The following is a 22,865-nucleotide window of genomic DNA, read 5'->3' as shown; positions in this document are numbered from 1 at the left end:
AAAATAGACGAAAATTGACCATTCCCCCCCCCTTATCTCCGAAACTACTGAACCTAAAATTTTGAAAAAAATACAGAAATTAGTTTTCTCCTTATAGATTATAGGAAAACCTATAAGAAGTCCATGATATTAAAATAACATGGTAAATCACTCAATATTGTGCGTACCAACTTACATTTGCAGGTGGAATGTGTGGGAAAACATATTTTTTAACTCCAATGTTAAGTTTTGTTGAATCGGTTTGTAGATGAATATTTAATGAAAAAAATAATCCCACAATGAACATTCTACGACCAATATTTTAGGAGATATTAACATCGCACGGAACCCTCTTCACGCGAGTTCAACTCGCACTTGTCCCCTTTTTTTTATTAATAACACGCTATTACCTACAATGAATAACGATGATCAGATGGTGTATTGCCAAATAGCAATACTTATTCGTCATGTGTTCCAGTTTGAAGAGTGAGCGAAACAATGTAACTACAGGCACAAGGACATAACATCTTAGATCCCATGTGTAAGGTTAATTAGCCAATATATTATATTATGATGTATTTATTTAATACTATGTAATATATACACTAATAACTTTTTAAATTCATGAGTTATAACTGGCCATAGTCACATAATTACTTTAATTATGTAACTATGGCAACGGAAAAATAAAGAAGAGGAGACTGGACATTCTTTGGTGGAATATATTTTTTTTAATGTTGAAATGTGAATAATAAAATTTTAATAACAAAAATAATCGAATTTACTTGGAGATAATCTTAGATCCTTTTATCTCAGAAGTGGATAAAGGTATTGCGCCCACAATATTCAGTAAATATTGCCGATAACTAATCATCAATTATAAGAGTTGCATAGATATTGTCGATAAAGTATCTCCGTAACAATGGATGAAGTTACTAAAAAAAGCGAGCACAGGCAGCGAAAACGTCGTCGTGACCGAAGCGGAATGCACGAGCAACGAAAAACCGAACGATTGTTCCTTGGGATTTCTTCGTGCTAAAAGTCGCAGTGTTCGCGAACAGTCTACGATACGTCGTGATGAATCGAACCGGAGACGCAGCCGTGGCCGACGTCGCAGTCGGAGCAGCAGCTGTAAGCGACAGAATCGACGTCGCCTCAGCCGGGACTCGGATGGCAGATCCAACAGGAATGATCGTGGCGGACGCTCAGAGTCTAGTAGCGAGCGTCATACACCTTCAGTTTCTGGCCATCGACGTCGCAGCCTTCGCCGGCGCTCCGCCGGAAGATGCAGCGGGACAGGCCTCAGCGGACGCTTAGAGTGCAGCGGCGAGCGTCGTGCACCTCCAGCTTCTGGTCACGTGAGTACTACTAATGTTCTTAATAATGACACACAAGTGATTCTTGCCTCATTAGTAGAACTCTTAGCCAAAAGTCGATCCCAGAATAATAAATTTCCTATGCTCGGTAATGTGATTCCCGATTTTGACCCTATGGTCAAGAGCCAGACCATGTCTATGTGGATCAAAAAGGTTGAAGAGTGTGCGAGGCTTTACGGTTGGGGGGAAGAGCAGAATATTCACTACGCATTGCCTAAACTGACAGGGGTTGCGAAGACGTGGTATCAAGCTCTACCATCCATGTCGTATTCGTGGCCTGAATGGAAAACCAAGTTAGAGGAATCATTTCCAACTAGTGAAGACTATGTTGAGTTATTGACTGAGATGCTATCAAAACGTGTCAAATTTAACGACTCTTTGGAACATTACTTTTATGAAAAAATTAATTTATTAAATAGATGTGAAATACGGGGTAAACGAGCGGTAGATTGTTTACTGTACGGTATTGAGGATCGATCCTTGAGGTTAGGTGCAAAAGCTGTAAAGTGTCAAGAACCTGAACAAATTCTAAAATATTTTCAATCAATTAAGCAGCAACCTCGCGAATTTGTCAAAAATATAATGAATCAAGATAAGCGTAATAATATTACCTCCTCGATGTCTATAAATAATGCACGGCAAATGACAAGTAACAGCGAAAATAGGACCCTTAGATCTCAAAATAGTACGTCAGTTGTATGTTTTAATTCCAATGAAGCTGGGCATATTAGTTCTAGATGCTTGAAAAATATATTAAAATGAAATGTTTGTAATAGACTAGGTCACTTGTCTACCTATTGTCCTAAACTACCTTCCGATTCTATTAGTAAGGATGATAAATCTAATGATACAGATGCATAAGTACGACTAATGACAAAAATGTTTAATGCTGTAAAAAATCAACGGTGAACTTATTCAATGTTACGTCAATTTAGGTAGCCAATGTACTGTTGATTCTTGCTAATTGCGTGGACTGATAATAACTTACCAACCATGAAGGGTATATAGGTAATAGCATAGTGATGCCTTTGGGTGTCCCTGACATAACGATACAAATTCAGGACATCGTGGAAGAAGTCAATGCGTATATTCTACAAATTCCTTACTATTTACGCGAGATTGTTCAGTTAAATTGTAATTTAAAAACAGATGTTATTTTACATTCTAAAGAAATGTTTGCATTTCCATGTATTTCCACGAATAAGTATTTGAGGTCGATTCGCATTAGTGGTTCTATACGAGGTACGTTGAATAACGAATATTATTTGATGCCGGGTGAGTATAATATAGATTGACAGGAGTAAAATACTGGTACAAAACTTTAGTGATAATACGATTTGTTTAAGTCAGAGCTCATTGGTTACACGTGCTGCTTGTATTGGAAATCACTTAAGTTTAAATTAATTGGGTTTTAATAATCCTAAGACTAGTTCATCTATTAATCACGATAAGCAACTTAGTGAGGATGAAATTAACAGACTTAAAAAGATACTTAAAACATGTTTCTCAGTAAATTTACGTGACTTAGAGTTGAATAATGTGGTTCAAATGGAAATAGACTTGAATGATACGCAACCAGTAGTTTACCGCCCGTACAGACTCTCTTTTTCGGAACGTTGATTAGTTCAATTCATGGTGAAGGAAATAAAAGACGCAGGACTTAACCTTAAATTAAAGAAATGCAGTTTCCTTTATACTGAACTAGACTTTTTAGGATTTCAAGTAAGTGGTCAAGGGATACGTTCAGGAACGCGAAAAACGTTAGCTATAACTATACATAACTTCACAACCCCGCGAAATGTTATGATGTCGAGCGCTTTATTGGCCTGGCTAGTTTCTTTGGTCAATTTGTGAAAGACTTTACGCTTATCGCCTCTTCATTAACAGACCTACTTAGGCCTAAATTTGGATGGAAATGGACGACTGAACAATCTGAATCGTTTAGAATATTAAAAGCAAAGTTAGTTGAACGTACAATATTAATGTTATATATAATTTAGAAACCGAAATGCACACAGATGCATCAAAAATGGGCATTGCTGAAATTCTCCTGCAAATCGATACAGACGGTTTACTGAGGCCTGTAACGTATTATAGCTGTAAAACTTCAGTCGATGAACAAAAGATTCATTGCTTAGAATTAGAAAATTTAGCAGTTATCGCATAATTGAATCGCTTTCGGGTTTATTTACTAGATATATAAGATTTATGCGTGGATGAATTATAAAGGTTACTCCAGTTATAACAGTGACAGTGACTAGAGTGAGAGTTCAGAAATTAGAGAGTTAGAGATTTAGAGAAAGAATAATAAGTATAAAACAAAATATATATTTTTTTAAATATTCTTTTATAATGATAATAGTAATATAACATGGATTGTTTTTTAATATGTGTGTAATGCAATAAACAATTGATTATTTACGATTATTATTTTCAGTTGATCAAATTCCTGCAATATTATTAATTTTTTTTTTTTTTTTTGAGATTTGAGTTAATGATTTTAAGTAGTGTGTGTCATTACTAAGAATGTTGATATTTTGATGTAAATTTGAAACATATGAGCAATCCGTGCAGATAATGAATGGCATTCAGAAATGGATGTCGCACATATGATTGCAAGATAGTTTTTAAGGCCTGAGCGTAAGTTGTCATGACTGGTCAGTGCAGAAAATGAATGGCACCATGATAACGGTGTCGCACAGATGACCTTAGACTGTGACAAATTGCGCAAGAAAAAGAAATAGAGAATGAGAATGAAGTATTATTAATGAAATTGAATTATGATACAGATTTGTGATTATGATAATGATTATATAATGAGAATTTGATACATGAATATGATGTACTAAATGAATTCGAAATGTGATTATGGATTATGTATATTTATATATATTATACTATATTTATATATATTATACTGATTTTGACATAGATTTTCAGGTTGTTATGTTTAATATGCAATTAATAAATTTATATCATTTGTATAAATAGCCTAAAAATTTACAGTATTGATGTTACGATTTGTAATTAACTTTTACCCGCCCTATGTGATGTCTTTGGGCCAATGTATGTTCTATATATTATCATTAATTGTATACCTTAATTAAGCTAGTATTATTCTGTTTATTTTTATTTTTTTTTGCTTTTTGTTTTTTTTTCCTTCCTATGTAAAATTATACGAGCTAGTGGGAGGACCCACTAAGATAGGATGGCCGAGCTGTAAGGTTAATTAGCCAATATATTATATTATGATGTATTTATTTAATACTATGTAATATATACACTAATAACTTTTTAAATTCATGAGTTATAACTGGCCATAGTCACATAATTACTTTAATTATGTAACTATGGCAACGGAAAAATAAAGAAGAGGAGACTGGACATTCTTTGGTGGAATATATTTTTTTTAATGTTGAAATGTGAATAATAAAATTTTAATAACAAAAATAATCGAATTTACTTGGAGATAATCTTAGATCCTTTTACATGGTTACCGCATTGGCAAAGTTAGGAATGGTTAATATTTCTCAGAATACCAAAGGCAGTGGTGACTTCTCATAATCAGGTGGCCAATCAATATATCGTTAGGCGATCAATGAGGATAAAATTCGGCTTCAGGTATATGAACTAAATCGTATTTGACTACGTTTTAAGAAAAGCGGAAGACATTGCCCTGCGTTGAAACAAAATACATGCTTCTATAACTTTTCGATCAAATCAATTATTTCAATCTCAATCACAAATAAAGGTTCCATTTTACAGTAATACTCAGATTTATCGGTGATACGCTATTTGGCTATCCTTAAATATTTCAATTATTATCGTTAGTGAGCTATCGTGTTCTACGATGAGTTTTGATACTGTTCTTGCTATAGCTTTGCTGAAAGTTTTGACCAACTATTGAGAACGTTCAAGTTATAAGTATGCTATCCATTGTACATGATATTATAATAACTTATTGATAGTTGATTAATTAACAACGTACGTAATAACTTTTTTAAATGGAATAGTGACAATGAAACATTAGAAGGCATTAGGCTAATATTCTTATTTACCCCAAGTTACCTTAAAATTTTTTATTCGTAGTGGGGAAGATAATACCCCGAGGTGTCCAGATCGATCCTACGATTATTTACATTGCTATCCGGTCGGTAAACCATTGAGCTATCGACGCTTAATATAGATTTCATACGAGGATAAGATATATAATAGCAAAGTGAATTAAAGTATAATTATAGCATTTACCTACAATATAGAGTTAAAAAAAAACATTCAAGGCTCTAAAAACGTCATCATGGTGAAAAATACCATCTGGGGTGGTATGTATGTATTTATTTTTATAATTTTGAATGGGATAAAGCGGGTAGTATCCTCCAAAATAAAATTTGTAATTTTCCAAACCAATTTATTAATTATGGAGTAAAAAATTTAAAACAGGAACATAGATCATACATACGCATTGAGAAGTTCCTACTGTGGTAAGGAGAGTAATAAAAGGAATGAATTATTAAAAATTAAAATATTTCATCATATGAAAAATTCATTTAATTTCAAGATTGAATTATTCGAAGTTCTAAAACGAAACTGTCTAAAAATTTTCTTAGAGCATAGTATAAAATTCATGCGTAGGTTTTCAAACCTGAATATTTTAGAAATTATGTTGATTCAACCCACGCGAGCCATCAAAATCAATATATTATTTAATTAAGTTAAAAACTCAATTTAAACGATGCCATAAAGAAGTTAATCAAGCGGTTAAGAAATACTAAACTAAAAAAGATTTGAACACGCAACGGGCATAGAGAACGTATCTTTTTCCAGATCGCACGTTAGGTTTAACATGCTAGGTCGCGTGTCTAGGTGACCTGGGCGCAAAGAATGATTTATATAAAAAAAAACAACTTACAGATTTCATACGATTTGTGATTAGTTACGCTGGTTTGGACTTAATTTGTTTTTATCAGACAATAACACTTTTATGGTTCATTTTTTAATTGTGAAACCGCTATCTAACTTTCACTAATGAAATTAAAATTATTTTTTAACAAAAAATATATGGGATTATTAATTTAATAATTTGATGAAGCTAAATAAAAGAAAGTTTAATTTAGTAATTAAACGAAATCATAACAAATATTCTTCTCCTATTGAGAAGGATAGTTTTATTATTCACTATGATGCTCAATGTAAGAGGGTGATTACAAATCAAGAAAATATTAATTTGTTTCATTTAGGATTTATAACATTGATAGTTTTACTTTTAATAATTTTGGAAAAAGCGCTCTTAAGAGTTTCTTTAAATAAAGTATTATATATTTTGATTCGATTGAAATAATATAAACAGACAAGATTTACTTGCAAATTTAGTTTAATTACAAATAAAAAACTTGAACAAAAGATACGAAATTATTATCAGAGATAAATTAAACCTACCAAATTAAGAACGTAATCACGTTTGGATATTAACATAATTTTCTTTCCAGTCGAAGGATGTTTTCTAAAACGTCGTATAATAGCGGATACTTCCCTAAATTACAAGTAATGGGGGTTATATTATCTTAACGGTTATAAATTGTAAGACTTCACACTACGCCACATGTTCCCCGGGAATTAGTATTAATGGCGGCATTTTTTCTTCCTTCAGAAATAAATGTAATTTTAGGTCACAATAGGAACATATTTCGTAATTTTGTCAGTGTAACACAAAGTCATAGTTTATTGAATGTACTATTTTGTTTTTAAAATTATATAAAAAAAGATTTAAAAAAAATTATACAACCTTTTTGCCGATCTTAAAAAAATTAAAGATTACTCTCTTAGTTAACATATGAGACAGTTATAATGTACGCAATGTTTTTAAATGAAGAACGTTTTTTATTTTTTAATTAGTTAATTAAAGACGAATAGAAGTGTACTAGTATTGTATGCGATCTGAAGGAAGCATTCTTAGATAATAAAATATAAATACTTATAATGATTGTTGTTTAATTAATTGTATATTAATAAGTTTATTTTGTAGTTGTAAAGAATTGGCGATGGACGAAAATGGTAGGATACATCGATTTATTAAATGTATTGCAATCAATACAATCACTGTTACCTTAGCAGCGTATTATGTTCCTTGATAATCAAAAATGTATTGATTAAAGTGGAACAAACCTGCAATTATGAATATTAAAGAATTCTAAATGTTCATAAATATCCGCTGAATATATGAAACTTATAAAGTACATTTGCAAACCTTTTTCTATATACGAAGGGTAAGTTTCATTATATTATGAGTTAAAAAAGAACAACCTAATTCACTCAAAGAAGCCCCTTTAATTTTGTAATTTCCGTCCATCCGCCCGTCTGTCCGTCTGTCACAAAAATGCTTCCCTTTACGTCTGGCGGTGTTCTATGTATTTAGGATATTTTATATGTCTGGTTGACTAATCATTCCATTATATAAACATATACAATATGCCAATGTACACGGATAGAGGGTGTGTCATCTAAATTATGATTGCGGGTTTATATACAATTTACTTTCATCGTATGTTATATTGGTGTTTATAAGAAATTTTAAAGATTTTAGTATGTTATAAGAAATATTGACGCACACATTGCGTCAATTGATCCACAATGTAGCAAGTAAACTCTGAAATGCTCTCTTTTAGATTTTGTCTATGAGGTTCTGAATAACTGGAGGATAGTTTTAAATCGTTATAAATTTTATGTAGTCTTGGTAGGACTTAATTCGCTCACTCGCCAATTATTATACAACCATACAACTTTATTTGTACGGTGTAAATTCAAGCCAAATGTGAATAAAAACTTAGATCATTATATTGGATTATTTGATTATTACTTTCCTTCGATACAATTGTTTAAGAATGTGATGATTAATGTAGCCCGTTAGATTGCCTTGCTAAAATATTTTAATTAAAAAATATATTGTTATCTATGTTTCAAAATGTATTTGCATATTTATAAGATGAATATAATAATCAATAAAGTTCGAATCAAAACGTTGCGCTGTTTTTTGCGTGATACTCAAACCGTTTCAGTGGTATGTTTAAAATAATAATATATAAAATTAGCGCGAGCAAGATTGATAGTAATTGTAGTAATTTAAAAAATATTACCGCTTTAGTATAAGTCGTCGTGTTTTATAATTTTTAAGCGATGATATGTTACAAGGGACCGGTGACCACCCGCGGTTTATCTCCGATCGCTGTTTTGACGATAAAAATTCATTGCCCATTACATTACAGTTTAACTATCGAATTATTAATATAAATAAAGATATAGCTCAATGGAGATTTTTGAGAATCTATTATAGCTTTGGTATTTGGTTTAATGATATTGGCTATTAAGATTTGAGCAATTAACTCTGTGTACGAACAACGATTTGGAGCTCCTTTGACTGTGTTTAATATAAAGGGAATTATATTTATAAAATAGAATATTATAACGTGTTAAATAAAACAATTGAAGGAAATATGTTAATAATTAACTGATTATAGCTCTTATTTTATTCTTGTCACATTATTTAATAGTCATTTAAGAGTTAATGGACGTATGACCTTTAATGTTTATTAAAAAGGAATAGAACTGGATTTTGAAAAAAGAACAAGAATTTTTATTACATTTTCGTATGCATATAAAGTATAATTTACGATAAAAGCTTCATGTAAAATTAATTTAGAATTAACGATGGAGGTGCTTGCTTATGAAAGGCTGTTCGAATAAAGTAGTTTTTAATATAAGTATTAATAACACATCAGATTGATAAATTAGCGGGGATAATTACTTTTCATTACACAAAACATATCGGGGTAAATGTTATGTTTTCCAACAAAATCCGAAGTAAGCCATTCATCAATTACCCCGTGCGTGACGAAACAACAAACAAGTTCACTACATAGTATTTGTTTTGTGAACAAGCCTTATAAAAGGCTTACCGGCGACAAACACGGACGGTTTTTCGTTAAGAGTATTTAATATTTCAACACGAACAAAGTGAATTTAATTAAGACGGTTGATTGATTGTCATGCAATGCGGAGTAGGGATTATTTATTATTTATTTGTTTATTTGTAATACAACAGCGTTGTTACGATAAATTCAATATTACAGATAAAGGATTATGGCAATTAAAACTGATACTTAAATTGGAAAAAAGTTGAATTTTGAATATATAATACCTATTCTATATTATTGCACATATAAATATTTCAGTTCGACAACCGATTCTTTTTGTAATTGGTGCTATTCCATGGATTTAGTGTTGCCAATAAAAAAAAATAGAAACGTATATAAAATAAATAGTTTTTATTATTATATATAAAATTCAATATATAAAAACAACAGATTGAAATTAGCTCACAAATATATGCTTATAATTCATTTCATGTTTGGCGTTGGAGGATAAAAGTCTTATGAAACCTGTAGGTGCCCGAAATTCTATAACACCTGTACCAATCAAAATGATGCAGCATGCGACTCAGTAATATTATTAGTAATTATAAGAAAAGTATTAATTTTAAAAACAGGAATACAATCTTTAGCAAATATTATTATAACTTAACTAACGAATGAAAACTATTATAGGAAGTAATAAAAGTCATAACCAGAACCGAATTTGATAACAATTCGATATCGACCACTTACCTATCTATACGTTTCTGAATCAAACACAAAGGGCTTTTGCCCTCTAATAAACTTAATTGGTCACAGCCTGAACAGGACTCAACTTAGAATAACAGAAAGTCCCTATATCAAAACGCATAAGGACTAATTTCAAACAACACGAATCTAGCCTACAAACGCTCGACTATATCAAGAACAACTATTCCAATTAGAACCTTCGTTTCTAAAGCGGAATTTACAGTGTAAACAAGGCATTTCCCGCGGATTCGGTCACTTCCCACTAGGTAGCCACTAACTGCACTATTTGACTTCGGTGTCTGAAGGGAAATTAATGAAAATTCTGTGGGCAAACTTATCTACGTAATGCTTTTAAGAGACTTTAACTAGTTTTGTCGACGAATCTAGGTAATTCGTCGCTATGAAATTTAGATTTGACGGTTTGACTTTGTGATGTACTTAGTATTAATTATTAAATTAGTTTCGTTCCGTTAAGAGTATAGTTTCAACTGCATGCTTTGGTGTCTGTATGTTGTTTAGTTTAATTAATTGGGTAATTTAGTTGAGTTACACATGTTATTGCTTTTTAAAACTATTAATTAAAATTTAAACAAAATTAAATGTGGATACAACTGAATAGATCAACCCAATTTGGGATAACAAAAGCAACGATTACAACTAACACTATATCTTAAAGAAGCGTGAACAATGTTAGGCCTCGAATTTTATTTATCAATGAAATATCTTAGGTATTTTATAAGAGACCAGATTTTGGACGTGCCAAGTCAGAGGTACTGATTGCAATCAGTTAAGCAGGCGCCATATTTCCAAGATGGCGTGGGTGAAGCGGCATCTCTAATGACTCTCCCATGCGCTTGCGCTGCAATAATTGCAAGGCATCGGCGCGTGCCCTTTGATCTCACTAAAGTATAGTTATTACGGGCAAGATAGGGTGAAATGAGCGTTAAAGAGGATCGAGAATTGTCGGTTGTCAGATAAATTATACGTGAAATAATAAAACGTGTTATAGGCCTCGTTACGTAGGCTAAGGTTAGGCTGCACGGTGATCATGTTATGATTCCTTTAGATAGCACACAACAGTATAAGGAATTAGTCACTTCGTTTATGTCAAAGCGCTAAAGTGGAAAACCGGTAAAGGGATTATTAAAGGGATTTACAAGAGGTATTATAGCTTGAGCGTGTTTCAACTTCCAACACAAGATTAGCTAATATTTTATTATTATTCGTTAGTATAAATGGAAAAATTTTATGTGTTCGTGTATTGTTAGTCCATTATACGACTAATTTTGATGTAAAGATTATATGTAACTTGATAAATATAAAAGAATTAATTGATATACAAAATGTAATCAACTATTGTCAATGACCGTTAAAAAGCGTCAATAGTTAAATTTTTTACGGGCCGCATACTCGCAAATATTATTTTATACCTTGGGTTATTGTCTTTTTATTTAACTATTTAGCTTTGAGCTCAATTAGAGGGGTAAATAGTAATATAAATAATTCCTAAAATTGGCGGTTTGCTTTATTTAACAAAAAACAGTAAAAAACTAAGATAAATTGTTCATCAACGTCATTTTGTAATCAGGGATTGAGTGCAGGATCTCGAAATCTACAGCCTTCAAGTCTGGTCATTAAATTATGTTAGGTATTTCTTAGGAGTTCTGGGTTTTGTAGTTTTGCTTACGACTCTATCCCTCAGAGACCGAAAGTAAAGGTTTGATCTCACGTCTGAATTTTCTCGTCTCATCAGATTACGATTACGAAATTACCCGAAGTGTTCACTGATTGTAAGTTGATTTCAATTAATCGATTTTTATGAAGAAGTTATACTCTCAGGTTTCTTTGTAAATTAGAAGTAAAATTCTGAACATTAATAGTCGTTGACTAAAAAACACAAAAATTCGTTCTGACATTCCAACACTGATCTTAAAATTACCGTTAAAGCTAACTTTATACTTATAATATATCTTCGAAAAAAAAATCATATAAATCAGTGATTGTACTCGGCTAAAGGCCTTTTCATTTATTTTATTTAATCTTCAACAATATGCATGTTGCCCGATTACAATAGCTCACCGTGCAACGCTGTCTCTACACGTAAATTTTACCTTATGACCTACTTCGCAGGCAATAATTTAAACATTCACTCGCTATAATTGCTGTTAAACATGAACACTTAAAATTAATTACTGAAGCATTGTTAAATTGTATTAGCATAAATAAACTCACCATAAACGGTTAATGTCGCTGACTCCGAAATTCTTTTTCCTGCAATGTTCTCAGCCACGCAACTATAGTTCGCCATGTCCTGTATAACATAAAAAATACTTAATAACTTATATAAATATATATACATATATACTTAAATAAATATACACAACTAGCGACCTGCCCCGGCTTTGCGCGGGTGCAATACTGATACTAAATATACTTCGGAATTTGTTTATTTACGACATCACAATTGTAACTTTTAACATTATCAGTGTTTCTTTACTATATTGTCCATGTATTATATACAAAAACATTACTTTCGAATCATTCTATCTATTAAAAAAAATACATCAAAATCCGTTGCGTAATTTTAAAGATCTAAACATACATAGGGACAGACAGCGGTAAGCGACTTTGTTTTTGTCATACTATAAAATTGTCATACTAGATAAAGTAAAATAATATGACATAATAGTAATACACAGATGAAGTACGCAAAGAATAAAAACATCAATTGATTTCGTATCGTTTTATTCTAAAGTAACATTAGATGAAGATAGCTCTGAACGATGTAAACGCATGACTGTAAACATTACATTTAATTAAGAAAATGGCTCCAACACCTACAGAGATAATGTTACGGAGCGAGTGACACTGGTTGCAATTAATCCATGCCTCGCCGCAAAGGCTAATTAGTGAGTGCTCTGTGTAGGAAACAGGAGATGGTGTGAGTTATTTGCAATTTTGTCGTCATGGTGCTGCGTTGAGTTGATTACGGGGGACACCGGACCGTGATTGTAATTATGAACCTTTATCTATAACGAGTTATATACTTATTTGGTGGATAACCTAAAATACAATAATTTATCATATTGATGCCCGATTTTTAAAAAATATAGATATTATATAAATCAATAAATTTTATTGATTGATATAATACCTATATTATTATTTATAAGAGTTTATTATTAAAAGCAAAAATCAAAAATACACTATCTACCTACTGTTGAATAGTATAACTAGTTCTTCAAAAGCTGGCTGTTACCAATATTAAAAAAAAAATGAAAGCTTTCCTTGCTTTCTTAAAAATATTTTAATGAGACTTCAAAATAAAGATTTTCTAAAAATACGTCATGTTCATACGCAAAATATTCCTTATGAATAATATATTCAAACCGACAAGGACAATAAAATTAAATTAATTACACAAGACAAATGTCCCTTCCCATGAAACGTAGAATTAAATTAACCCCAGCTCTCAGACTTTTATCAAGCACCGTCCAGTATGCTTTGAAGGAGTGTAGCGGAACGTGACAAAAAGGTGATTTCAACCGGCGACACCGACTCGTGTCGCAATTAATAAATGTCTGTCGCGCTCGACTAATTAGTCGCAGTCGGAAAGATAAATAAACATTTCGCGACAAGATGCTGCGATTGTCCGCACCAACACCAACGACTTGGATGTAAAGCAATAAGGACTGCCGTTCTTATCGGATTCAAAATCTTAAGTGAAGAAAGCACCGACATTTAATAGCAGGCATTCAGTAACATTCATTGCATGCTTTTAAACGATAAGACGTCTAGTTCACTATAATGGAAGAAAAAAATACTAACTTTTTCCTACCATATTCCATTGAGAACGAAACGCTTTGTGCTGTCAGTGAGTTTTTTGAAAAACAAAACAACGCTAAAAAAAATCTATTCAAGTGACACGCTTACATCAGATTCGCCGGAATAATACCATTAAAAGATACATCGCAAGTTGAATGAAGGGGTGTCACGTGTGTCAGAATAACTGACTCATCATTTTGAATAACCAAATGTACAAACGAGCTTAAATTAGGATTTGCTCTCTCATCTTAATGATAAATTTGCTTACAGCTATACTTTAGATTATATGTACGAATCGACGCGTAATTAAAACACGTGTTTTTAATATTCGAACATCAAAGTCATTGTTTGACTTAGTGGTTCAATTAATTATGACTTTTATTACTATTTTTATGATAAATCATTGGACAAAGAAAAGGTTTGAGATCATCATTACGATAAGTGGGGATGAATAGTTTAATTTAAAATTGACGACGAGTTTAAATGCTAATGAGGATATTTGTCCAAGTCTCACGCTTATTAAGACATAAAACTGTCACACTGACATGGAATACATTAAAATGGAAATTCTAATAGATATCATTATATAATGGAAGGTATCGCATGATACATATATAATGATTTCGACAAGCCTTGGTATTAGAGTTATCTGGGAGATTTTTATGCAGTAAAGCTTTTTAAGCACGATAAGAGTTACGTAAAATAAATTAAAGATTTGTAAGTACGCATTATTTTTTATTAATGACATAATAATATTTCTTGGAATAGAACTTGGCAGTGTAATGCCGCCTGGGTAGATATCATTCATCATGTCAAATTCTACAGCTGAACTTAGTATCTAACCAATACTAACTATAATATTGGTGCATTCCAGTTTGAAAAGTGAGACAATGTAACTGCAGGTACAATGGCTATATCATTTCAGTGCCCAATTATGTTAAATTGGCGATAAAATAAATTCTTACTATTTCTTACAACACTCATTTTTGTATACATACGCCAGTCTGCTTATTTATTATAAATTTTCATGTCAAATATAAAAATAAGCCGTGATCGCCCAGTGGTTAGAACACGTGCATCTTAAAAGATGATAGTGGGTTCAAACCAGACAAGCACCAGTGAATATTCATGTGCTTAATTTGTGTTTATAATTCATCTAGTGCTTGACGGTGAAGGTAAACATCGTGAGGGAACCTGAATGCAGTGCATGTGTCTAGTTTCATAGAAATTCTGCCACATGTATATTCCACAAACCCGCATAAGAACAGCGTGGTGCTATATGTTCCGAATCTTCTCCTTAAAAGAGCGAGGAGGCTTTAGCCCAGCAGTGGGAAATTTAAAGGCTACTGTTGTTGTTATGACAAAATATTCTGAGGTTTTAAATCAGATTTCAATACGAAACAAAGGCTATAAACTGAAGTGTTCAATAAACTAACTTATATTGAGATTACGGATTATGATATATGTAATTGTAAACACTTTTGAGATTTGTAGCGGACTTTAAAATATACAGGCAAACTTAATTGTGAATCAAATTTCTGTCTGAAATAAACTAAAACATGAAATGAATACTCTAGGACAATTTCCCCTTTGACTTCAAGAGCACTTTTGGCTCGTTAATTTTCAAAGTAATGATTGCGTTAGTTCGTTAAGACTTAACCTTTTGTAAATTGGTGATTATATTCAGAAGTCCTAAATTCACACATTATTATTTTCGTTTCATTAAATATTTAACTAGTTAAATATGGCTTAATTTTTTTCATAGTAATCGGCATATTTAGATTTTCGTCTGAATGCGATATGATCATTGCATTTTTATCTATTATATATTGGTTGACAATTATTGAAATGGGATTCATATTTTGCGAATAAATTAGGTAATATTTCAAGAAAAACAATTTACTCAAAACCGAACAAAGGGCATTTAACTTGGTGACAGGAAGGTTTATTGTTAAAGCTATTTTTAGATCTTTTTCATAAATGTTATTCTTCAACACTTGTAAGTCATTAAATATCAAGTACGTACATATAAAACTGTAGATCAGACAGAAAAATGATATTCTATTAATATACCTGTTACAGGTAATCTATTTTTAATTTCTGGTAGTTTCTCTGAATATAATCTACATTCCGAATCAGTGATACAAATAATAAATACATGACAATTCAAAACTGGTTTCAAGAGCCTTCTTAAATACAAAGTATTTTGATTTATTAACTTTGGTATTTACTTGTGGTAATAAATCATTGTACTATTCCCACATATTTTATAATCGGTCGCTTGTTCTACGGTCGTTTAAGAGATCGTTGCGTTAGCAATGAATGTACCGGCGGCACTTAGTACTAGTTTTTGCTTTTCTTTAACATTTATATAAAGCTGACACTATATCTACTACAGAATTAGTTTATTTACGACATTAAATTAGATACTTCTAAAATTAGCAGTGTTTTTTTATTTTATGGTTCACGTATTCTACTATATTACTCTATTAAAAAAAAACGCATCAAAATCTGTTGCGTAGTTTTTAAGATGTAAGCATACAGAATTGCTATACGTACAGAGCAAGCGTCTTTGTTTTATACTATTTAGTGATGAAGTTCTTATGCAAAACAAAATAAAAATATATGCAACGAAAAATAAAAGGGCAAGCTTCAATAAAATTTAATGTTGTTTAAATTATATGTTTGTTTATAGCAATAGCCATTTAAAGTTAAATTACAAACAGTTTGTGTTCGGCTAAAGTTAAAGAGACATACGCAAAGAGCTGTATAATTAAATTAAATAAATTGTAAAAGAATCAATCTCGTGAATGGCGCGATTTGAATGTATTTATGTAAATAAATTCGTATTTAGCGGAAAAGCAACTTCAATATGCAACGTTGTAAGTTGTTTTGCAATTCAATATGTTTCCAGAAAATCGTGTAAATGTAAAACATATGCAAAATATTACTGTATATATTTTATTTGTGAACGTTGATGAAGATTCCCGTAAAAGGCTTTGAGGATGTTAAGGATTAAACGGTTAATACTAGCACACCGATGAAACAGCAATTCAATTAAAGGCTAAGAAGAAATGGAAGAGAATTACCTTTCACTATTATCACTAACGCTTATCTGGTATCGAGTTGACATTAGCGTAAATTCTTAGTAAGAATTTTAAAGAAATAATATGCATTTACTTGTCAATATTTTCCTTTTGAGTGAATACGTCTTTTTTCATTTGTATTCTAGAATACAAATACTATAAAGCATACTGTCTTGTTCTGACAGCTTTGACTAACCTTATTAATGTACTGTGGTTATGTACTACTATGTACTTATGTACTACTATGCACTGTGTTTTTCTGAGAGCCTTTAATAGCTTAAAAAAATCCTGGTATTTTCAGCTTCTAATATTATGGTGTATATATAATATACATAGATGTAATAATTCCTACCTGTAAAGTAGCTCTTGATATAAGGAGATTTCCTTCAGCAGAGATTAGTACGTTGTGATCCTGTTGCAATGGTATTCCGTGTTTCAGCCATGATACTCTGGGTGGGGGTGCGGCAGTCGGCGGTGAGCAGCGAAGTGAAGCAGCAGATCCTACCTCCACAGATGTAGGTGATGGCGATAGAACGAATTGCTTCTTCAGATCTATATAAACAAATTTTCATATTTATTACATCTCAAATATTTCTCTTTAACATAGCTATGAAGAATAGATAGAGTAATAAAATTAACACACAAATAAGTTATCAGTTCTTCTGTTTGGAGTTATGACGTCACGTGATCCAAAATGGCTGAGCTAACGTTCGTATTTCAAAATCTTTTATCATAAGATAACTGTTTATTTAATTATCTGGACAGCAGACGGCAGATAGACATGTGAATTTGAATCTGTTAATTGAAATCCCGGTAGCATATATAAATCAATAAATTGCGTTCCAATGCTACTCCTAAGCCGAGTAGTGGTAGGAAATAGTCCTTTTGATCAACAAAATTTAGATGTGATTTTTTCTTATACTTCAATTTTTTACATGCAATTATTTTCGCTCTTATTTGTTTACTAGTATAGTGCTTACTTATTGCGATTTCATATAAACCTATATTAAATTTGTAAATTTCGAAAGTACCTCTGTCTGTCAGTCTAACTCTAGCACGGGTGAAAAGAGATCCTGATTTGATGATATTTTATATGAAGCAAGCTTGAATTCGTATGAAGAACATAGCCCACTTACTACGACTAACCCCTATAAAGCAAGCGAAGCCGCCGGCAAAAACTAGTCATAAATAAATTTCACTACATTTCCTCTTAATGACCGAAACTTACAAAGATTATTTTTCTATTGTATAGACTATCAGATATTGACCATTTTTCCTTCAGCTATTGATACTCAAATTTATGCTGATTATGAATAGAATATAAAAAAGCCATTTCTATTGTAATGCTCATAGAATGCAGTAATCGTAATTAGATCGGAACCCGCATACGTCACAATTAATATCGAACAAAGTAATCCTTGATATGAAAATCAAACGTCAATATCAATTTATAGGTCACGTGATATCTCAACATTGGCAATTGAATAATTGTTGTTATTCCTACAAGCGATCTCGCATTGTTGACGGCATGTGCGGTTAGCTTTATCTTCTGACAAATGCGAAGTGGTTTTTGTTCGGTGACGTCATTTTATAGTTGTGGAAACAAATCCATGAAAGTATTAATGTTGTTTTTTTTTGTCACTGGTTATGTTTTTATCCGATTTTTGTACACCAAAAAGGCTCTATAGGTACCAAATATTTATATCATATTCTAGTGTTAGGCCGACGAGCTAGCTGAACTATAGAGTCACAATTATGTTAATGGTCACTGCTCACAGATGTTGATGTAACATTGGTAAATGTTTAATTGGATATAAGATTTTATTTTTAATAGCTCCTAACTTCAATATTATACTACTAACCTTTATAAGTGTCTCCCTATGTCGGTAGTTACGCTGTTTTGACCACCCTTCAAATTGGAACCCAACGGAATATATGATAAGTGGATAGCATCGAAATAGTCTTGCATAGTCCTCTACCAAGTTAAACTTCCTTAATGATTTATTTATACATATCAATTTATAATAAATTTTATAAATTATAATTTTAATATAATCGCTGCAAATACGTAAAAATATGTTTGCAAGTATCAAGAACGTTTCGGCGATGTTGACAATGTTATAAAGATTTATCTCGAAAACAAATTTTAAATAATGTCGGTTAATGAAGACATCGAAATTCAATTCAACGTCGTTCATTGGTTGCGTAATTCTATAGCATCTCTTCCCACATCAATCTTAATAAAAAACATAACGAGACCACCTATTACATAATATAGACCTCGTTCCCTCCCACGAACGATAATTGCTCTTCATTAAACAATTAACCGCTGTTTTGGCGCGTTTCAGCCGATCAGTCTTTAATTAAATATATTGACATCTTCTACGATCAATTATTAAGACAGCATTAAAAATAAAATGAAAATGCTGTAGAAAATATTATCTATATTAATATTATAAATGTGTAAGTAACTTTGTCTGTCTATCTGTCGCTTTTTCACGATCAAACCGCTGAACCAAATTTGATGAACTTTGGTACGAAGCAAAGGCTACTTTTTTTGCCTAACACATGACAACGCTATACGCGAGCAACTATATGTATGTGGTATTACATAAAGTAAACTTTAATAAAATTTAGTAACGGAGATTGAATTTATGAAATAAGAAATTTCTTGGAGACATATCCAAGAATAAGAACAGTACCGAGTGGTACATAAATATCAACTGTTTTGAAACGATCGCGAACGAAACTAATATTCTCTAGTTCACGTACACTCGGTGCAAAATGAACGTTTCAACTCTTGAGTGCTTTAAGCGAAGCGGAGCTATAAATCTGGCGAGTGTACGCTCCATTACTCGTCCGCGTCCCGATGCAGTATGCACGCTGTGATGTGTTTGCTTAGCTGGCCTCTGTGCTGCGGTTGTTTTAAAAGAGATTTGCTAAGTCTATTGTTTGTCCTCTATGGATTGAAAACAGACTAACCTTTTTTGTGTTTACTATGTTTCAGTTTGAACGGTAGTATGATGCATCGATGTTTTTGCTCTTTTAAATGATTCAGCTCCTATTATACTTTGTTTTTCATTCATAAATATCGAACTACTATACAATTTCTATTCGAGTAAAAAAGTTGATGAAATTTTAATCAAAGATGTTTTAATATTAATTTTATATGAGCACCCTAACAAATACTGAAGTTACTCAAATGGTCTATTAATAGAGTCTTAATGAGAAAACACAGTTTTGTGCGCAGTTATAAAAGACAACATTCGAGACAGATGTTATAAATTGTAAGCGGACTTTATTAAAAGCATTTTAAGTCACAACAGATAAATCCACGACACTATAAATTATTAGCCACAAACTATCGTTTATTTTTCGGAGCACTTACGGTTCGCAAAAACGAGCATCTGGATGTGAAGCTACATAAATTCTTTTATCTCAATTGTTGTTAGTCTTTACTCATTTATTTTTTTCACACTATTGCGCATTTTTTGTTAAAATAATTATTTCCTAGATTATATATTTTTTGAATATGTGAGTTTGTAAAAAAATAGTTAAATTACTTTTTAATATATTTTTGTAAATATGTATATTATGTTGATTATCACTTATTGTACTGTACGATACGTTAGTACTAAGCTTGAAGCTCTAACTCACACAATCCTACAATGATTGTCAAAAACTTTAACTAAATTAGATGAACTATTTGCGTATACAGAAAAAAACAGTCACTTCCTTATACTTTGAAATTTATATTTTTCGATTTGGTATTTTTAATTTACTCAAAATAATTTTACTTCATTTCTGTAGATAAACAATCTTATTTTCAAAGTTCATTTCTGGACTCTCAAAGGTTTAAAAGGTAGTTAATAAAAGCAGTAAATATTCTTAAGCAAAGAGACGAACTAACAAACTGTTGGCATGCTACCAAATGTTCAAGATTAAGTATACTTTGGCATCAAGTTTCAACACTAAACGCTACTTCAAACACGGTGCAGTAAAAACTTAGCGAATTCGGTGACAGTGGTACTGAACAAGCATACGCAGTTGAAACTCATAAACGTCTAAATATACACGAAGCAGAAGCTTGTGAGACATCTCCACTCGCTCCTAATTGCGCGAAGCAACCGTGTGTAATACAAACGCCTCTAAATTTCAATTCCGACAGTTTTAATTGTTCCGTGAGAGCTTTAAATACGCTCTCAAGTGGTATCCATGTAGCTATTAATGATGATACCTACGGCATAGTGAGTGTAAAAGTGTCACAGCTAAGTCTTCTTGTTAAAGATTTACAAGCGACCAATGTACTTTACTCAATCTCCTAAGTACCAAAGATGCTTAATGGCGTAACACATGTTACAAATAAGACGATGATATTAACATTTAAAAAAAGCAAGATTATATTAAGAGACGAATATTAAAACGTAATAAGTAACATTATATCTTGAAGAGATTTCGTAAAATTTTTGCTTGCTAATTAAACTTTTTAAGGTAATTTTCTCAAGTTTAAATTATGAATGAAGAAATAATATTTCATGAAAAACTTTATGGTAAATGTAGAACTGGTTCAGCTGATGGGCGTAAATGATAAGTGGTGGGTAACACCGGTGGCGGGGTGTTCGCGCAGTGCTATAAATTCAGCCAGCTACGTTTCATTTCCTGAATAAGATTCGTACCAAGTGAACCGTATAGATATAGCGTAACAAGTAAATCATTTCATATGCACGCATATTTGTATTCATATTTAATATTAAAATTATTTAATTTTTTACTTTTTTTATTAATTGCATCAAAATGTAATTTAAAAACATTTTGTTAAAATTCCCTATACATATCATGTTAGGTAGGTTCTTGTCATCTTAACATTGTAATATCATAACTAAATTGACGCATGTTATATTTATTAAAAATAAATCATTAAACAATTTGTAATTTAAAGTAAAATTACGAAATTATCCATGCACTTAATCTTCCTTCACATAAATCTGAGAAGCGACCTCCACCGACATTCATTTAATATTCACAGAAGATTTACTTCCATTTTAGATTGAATTTAATCGAGGCCCACCGTAATGGATTTTATTAAATAAAGAACAACGTTTATAATATAAGAACAAGCACATACATCTTTGTTGAACATCAGTTTGATGGCTGCCTTTGGTTCCAGCCATTTGTCTTGTCAAAATAAATCCAAAATTATCGTGTTTGTATGGAAATAGACAACTGTATAGCTTGTATACGACATGAAGAATGAGATAGCCGTTAATATTTTTTTCATTTTGTAATTTAAATTTCGAAATAATTGAAATTTATGAGGTTTGTGATTTTTTATGATTTTGTACCGAACTCTGCAACCAGTAGTTATCACCGTAAAAGCTGTAGATGTTGCTGGTCTAGTCTCTTTTAGTTACTAAAATTCGGCGTTTATCCAAGAGGATCTGGTGACAGAAACTTATTATGCATTACGAAAATCTTCAGGACGATTTTTTTAATCGGCAAAAGAAAAATTGTAAATTCAACAAGCACAAATACACAACGGAGCTGAGCCCGCAATATTCAAGATTTTAAATAACTTAACCTTTAAGCCTTATAAAATAATCATGACGATATTTTGGTAAGATAATTAAGTTCTAACCATTTTTAATACTACAGTCCTGACTATATCATTTAATATTACAAACCATTTAAACAATGGCGTAGCCTAAAAGTTTCTATAGTCATTTTAAGACAGCGGCAAACGACCGATAAATGTAGGTTAGACGAAAATAGCTAACGGAAATACTCAAATTATTAGTTTTGATGAAATACTTTACCACGCCTCGTTTGCAGCGGAAACATTATTTTATATATATCTTTGTTAATGTCATGTAGTTATCGATAATGTGAAAAATTGTATAACTTCTTATTTCGCGGTAATCTAATATTCATAGTTTAAATTTATTTCC

The 22,865-nt window shown here is 31.6% G+C and overlaps 1 protein-coding gene across 2 annotated transcripts in view; it reads right to left on the bottom strand.

The window, feature by feature from the left end:
- LOC124530415 (netrin receptor UNC5C-like) overlaps nt 1-22,865 on the bottom strand; it is a 71,216-nt gene that overhangs the window by 25,151 nt on the left and 23,200 nt on the right. For both annotated transcript variants that reach the window (XM_047104581.1, XM_047104582.1), the window contains exons 4-5: nt 17,273-17,472; nt 12,242-12,320 (exon numbers count right to left, since the gene is read on the bottom strand). In XM_047104581.1, coding sequence (XP_046960537.1) covers nt 12,242-12,320; nt 17,273-17,472 — 279 coding nt within the window. The remainder of the gene's footprint in view (nt 1-12,241; nt 12,321-17,272; nt 17,473-22,865) is intronic.

The sequence above is a fragment of the Vanessa cardui genome, chromosome 6 (genome assembly GCF_905220365.1).
Source record: "Vanessa cardui chromosome 6, ilVanCard2.1, whole genome shotgun sequence".
NCBI classification, from domain to species: Eukaryota; Metazoa; Arthropoda; class Insecta; order Lepidoptera; family Nymphalidae; genus Vanessa; species Vanessa cardui.
This window is presented reverse-complemented; position numbering and strand designations above follow the sequence as displayed.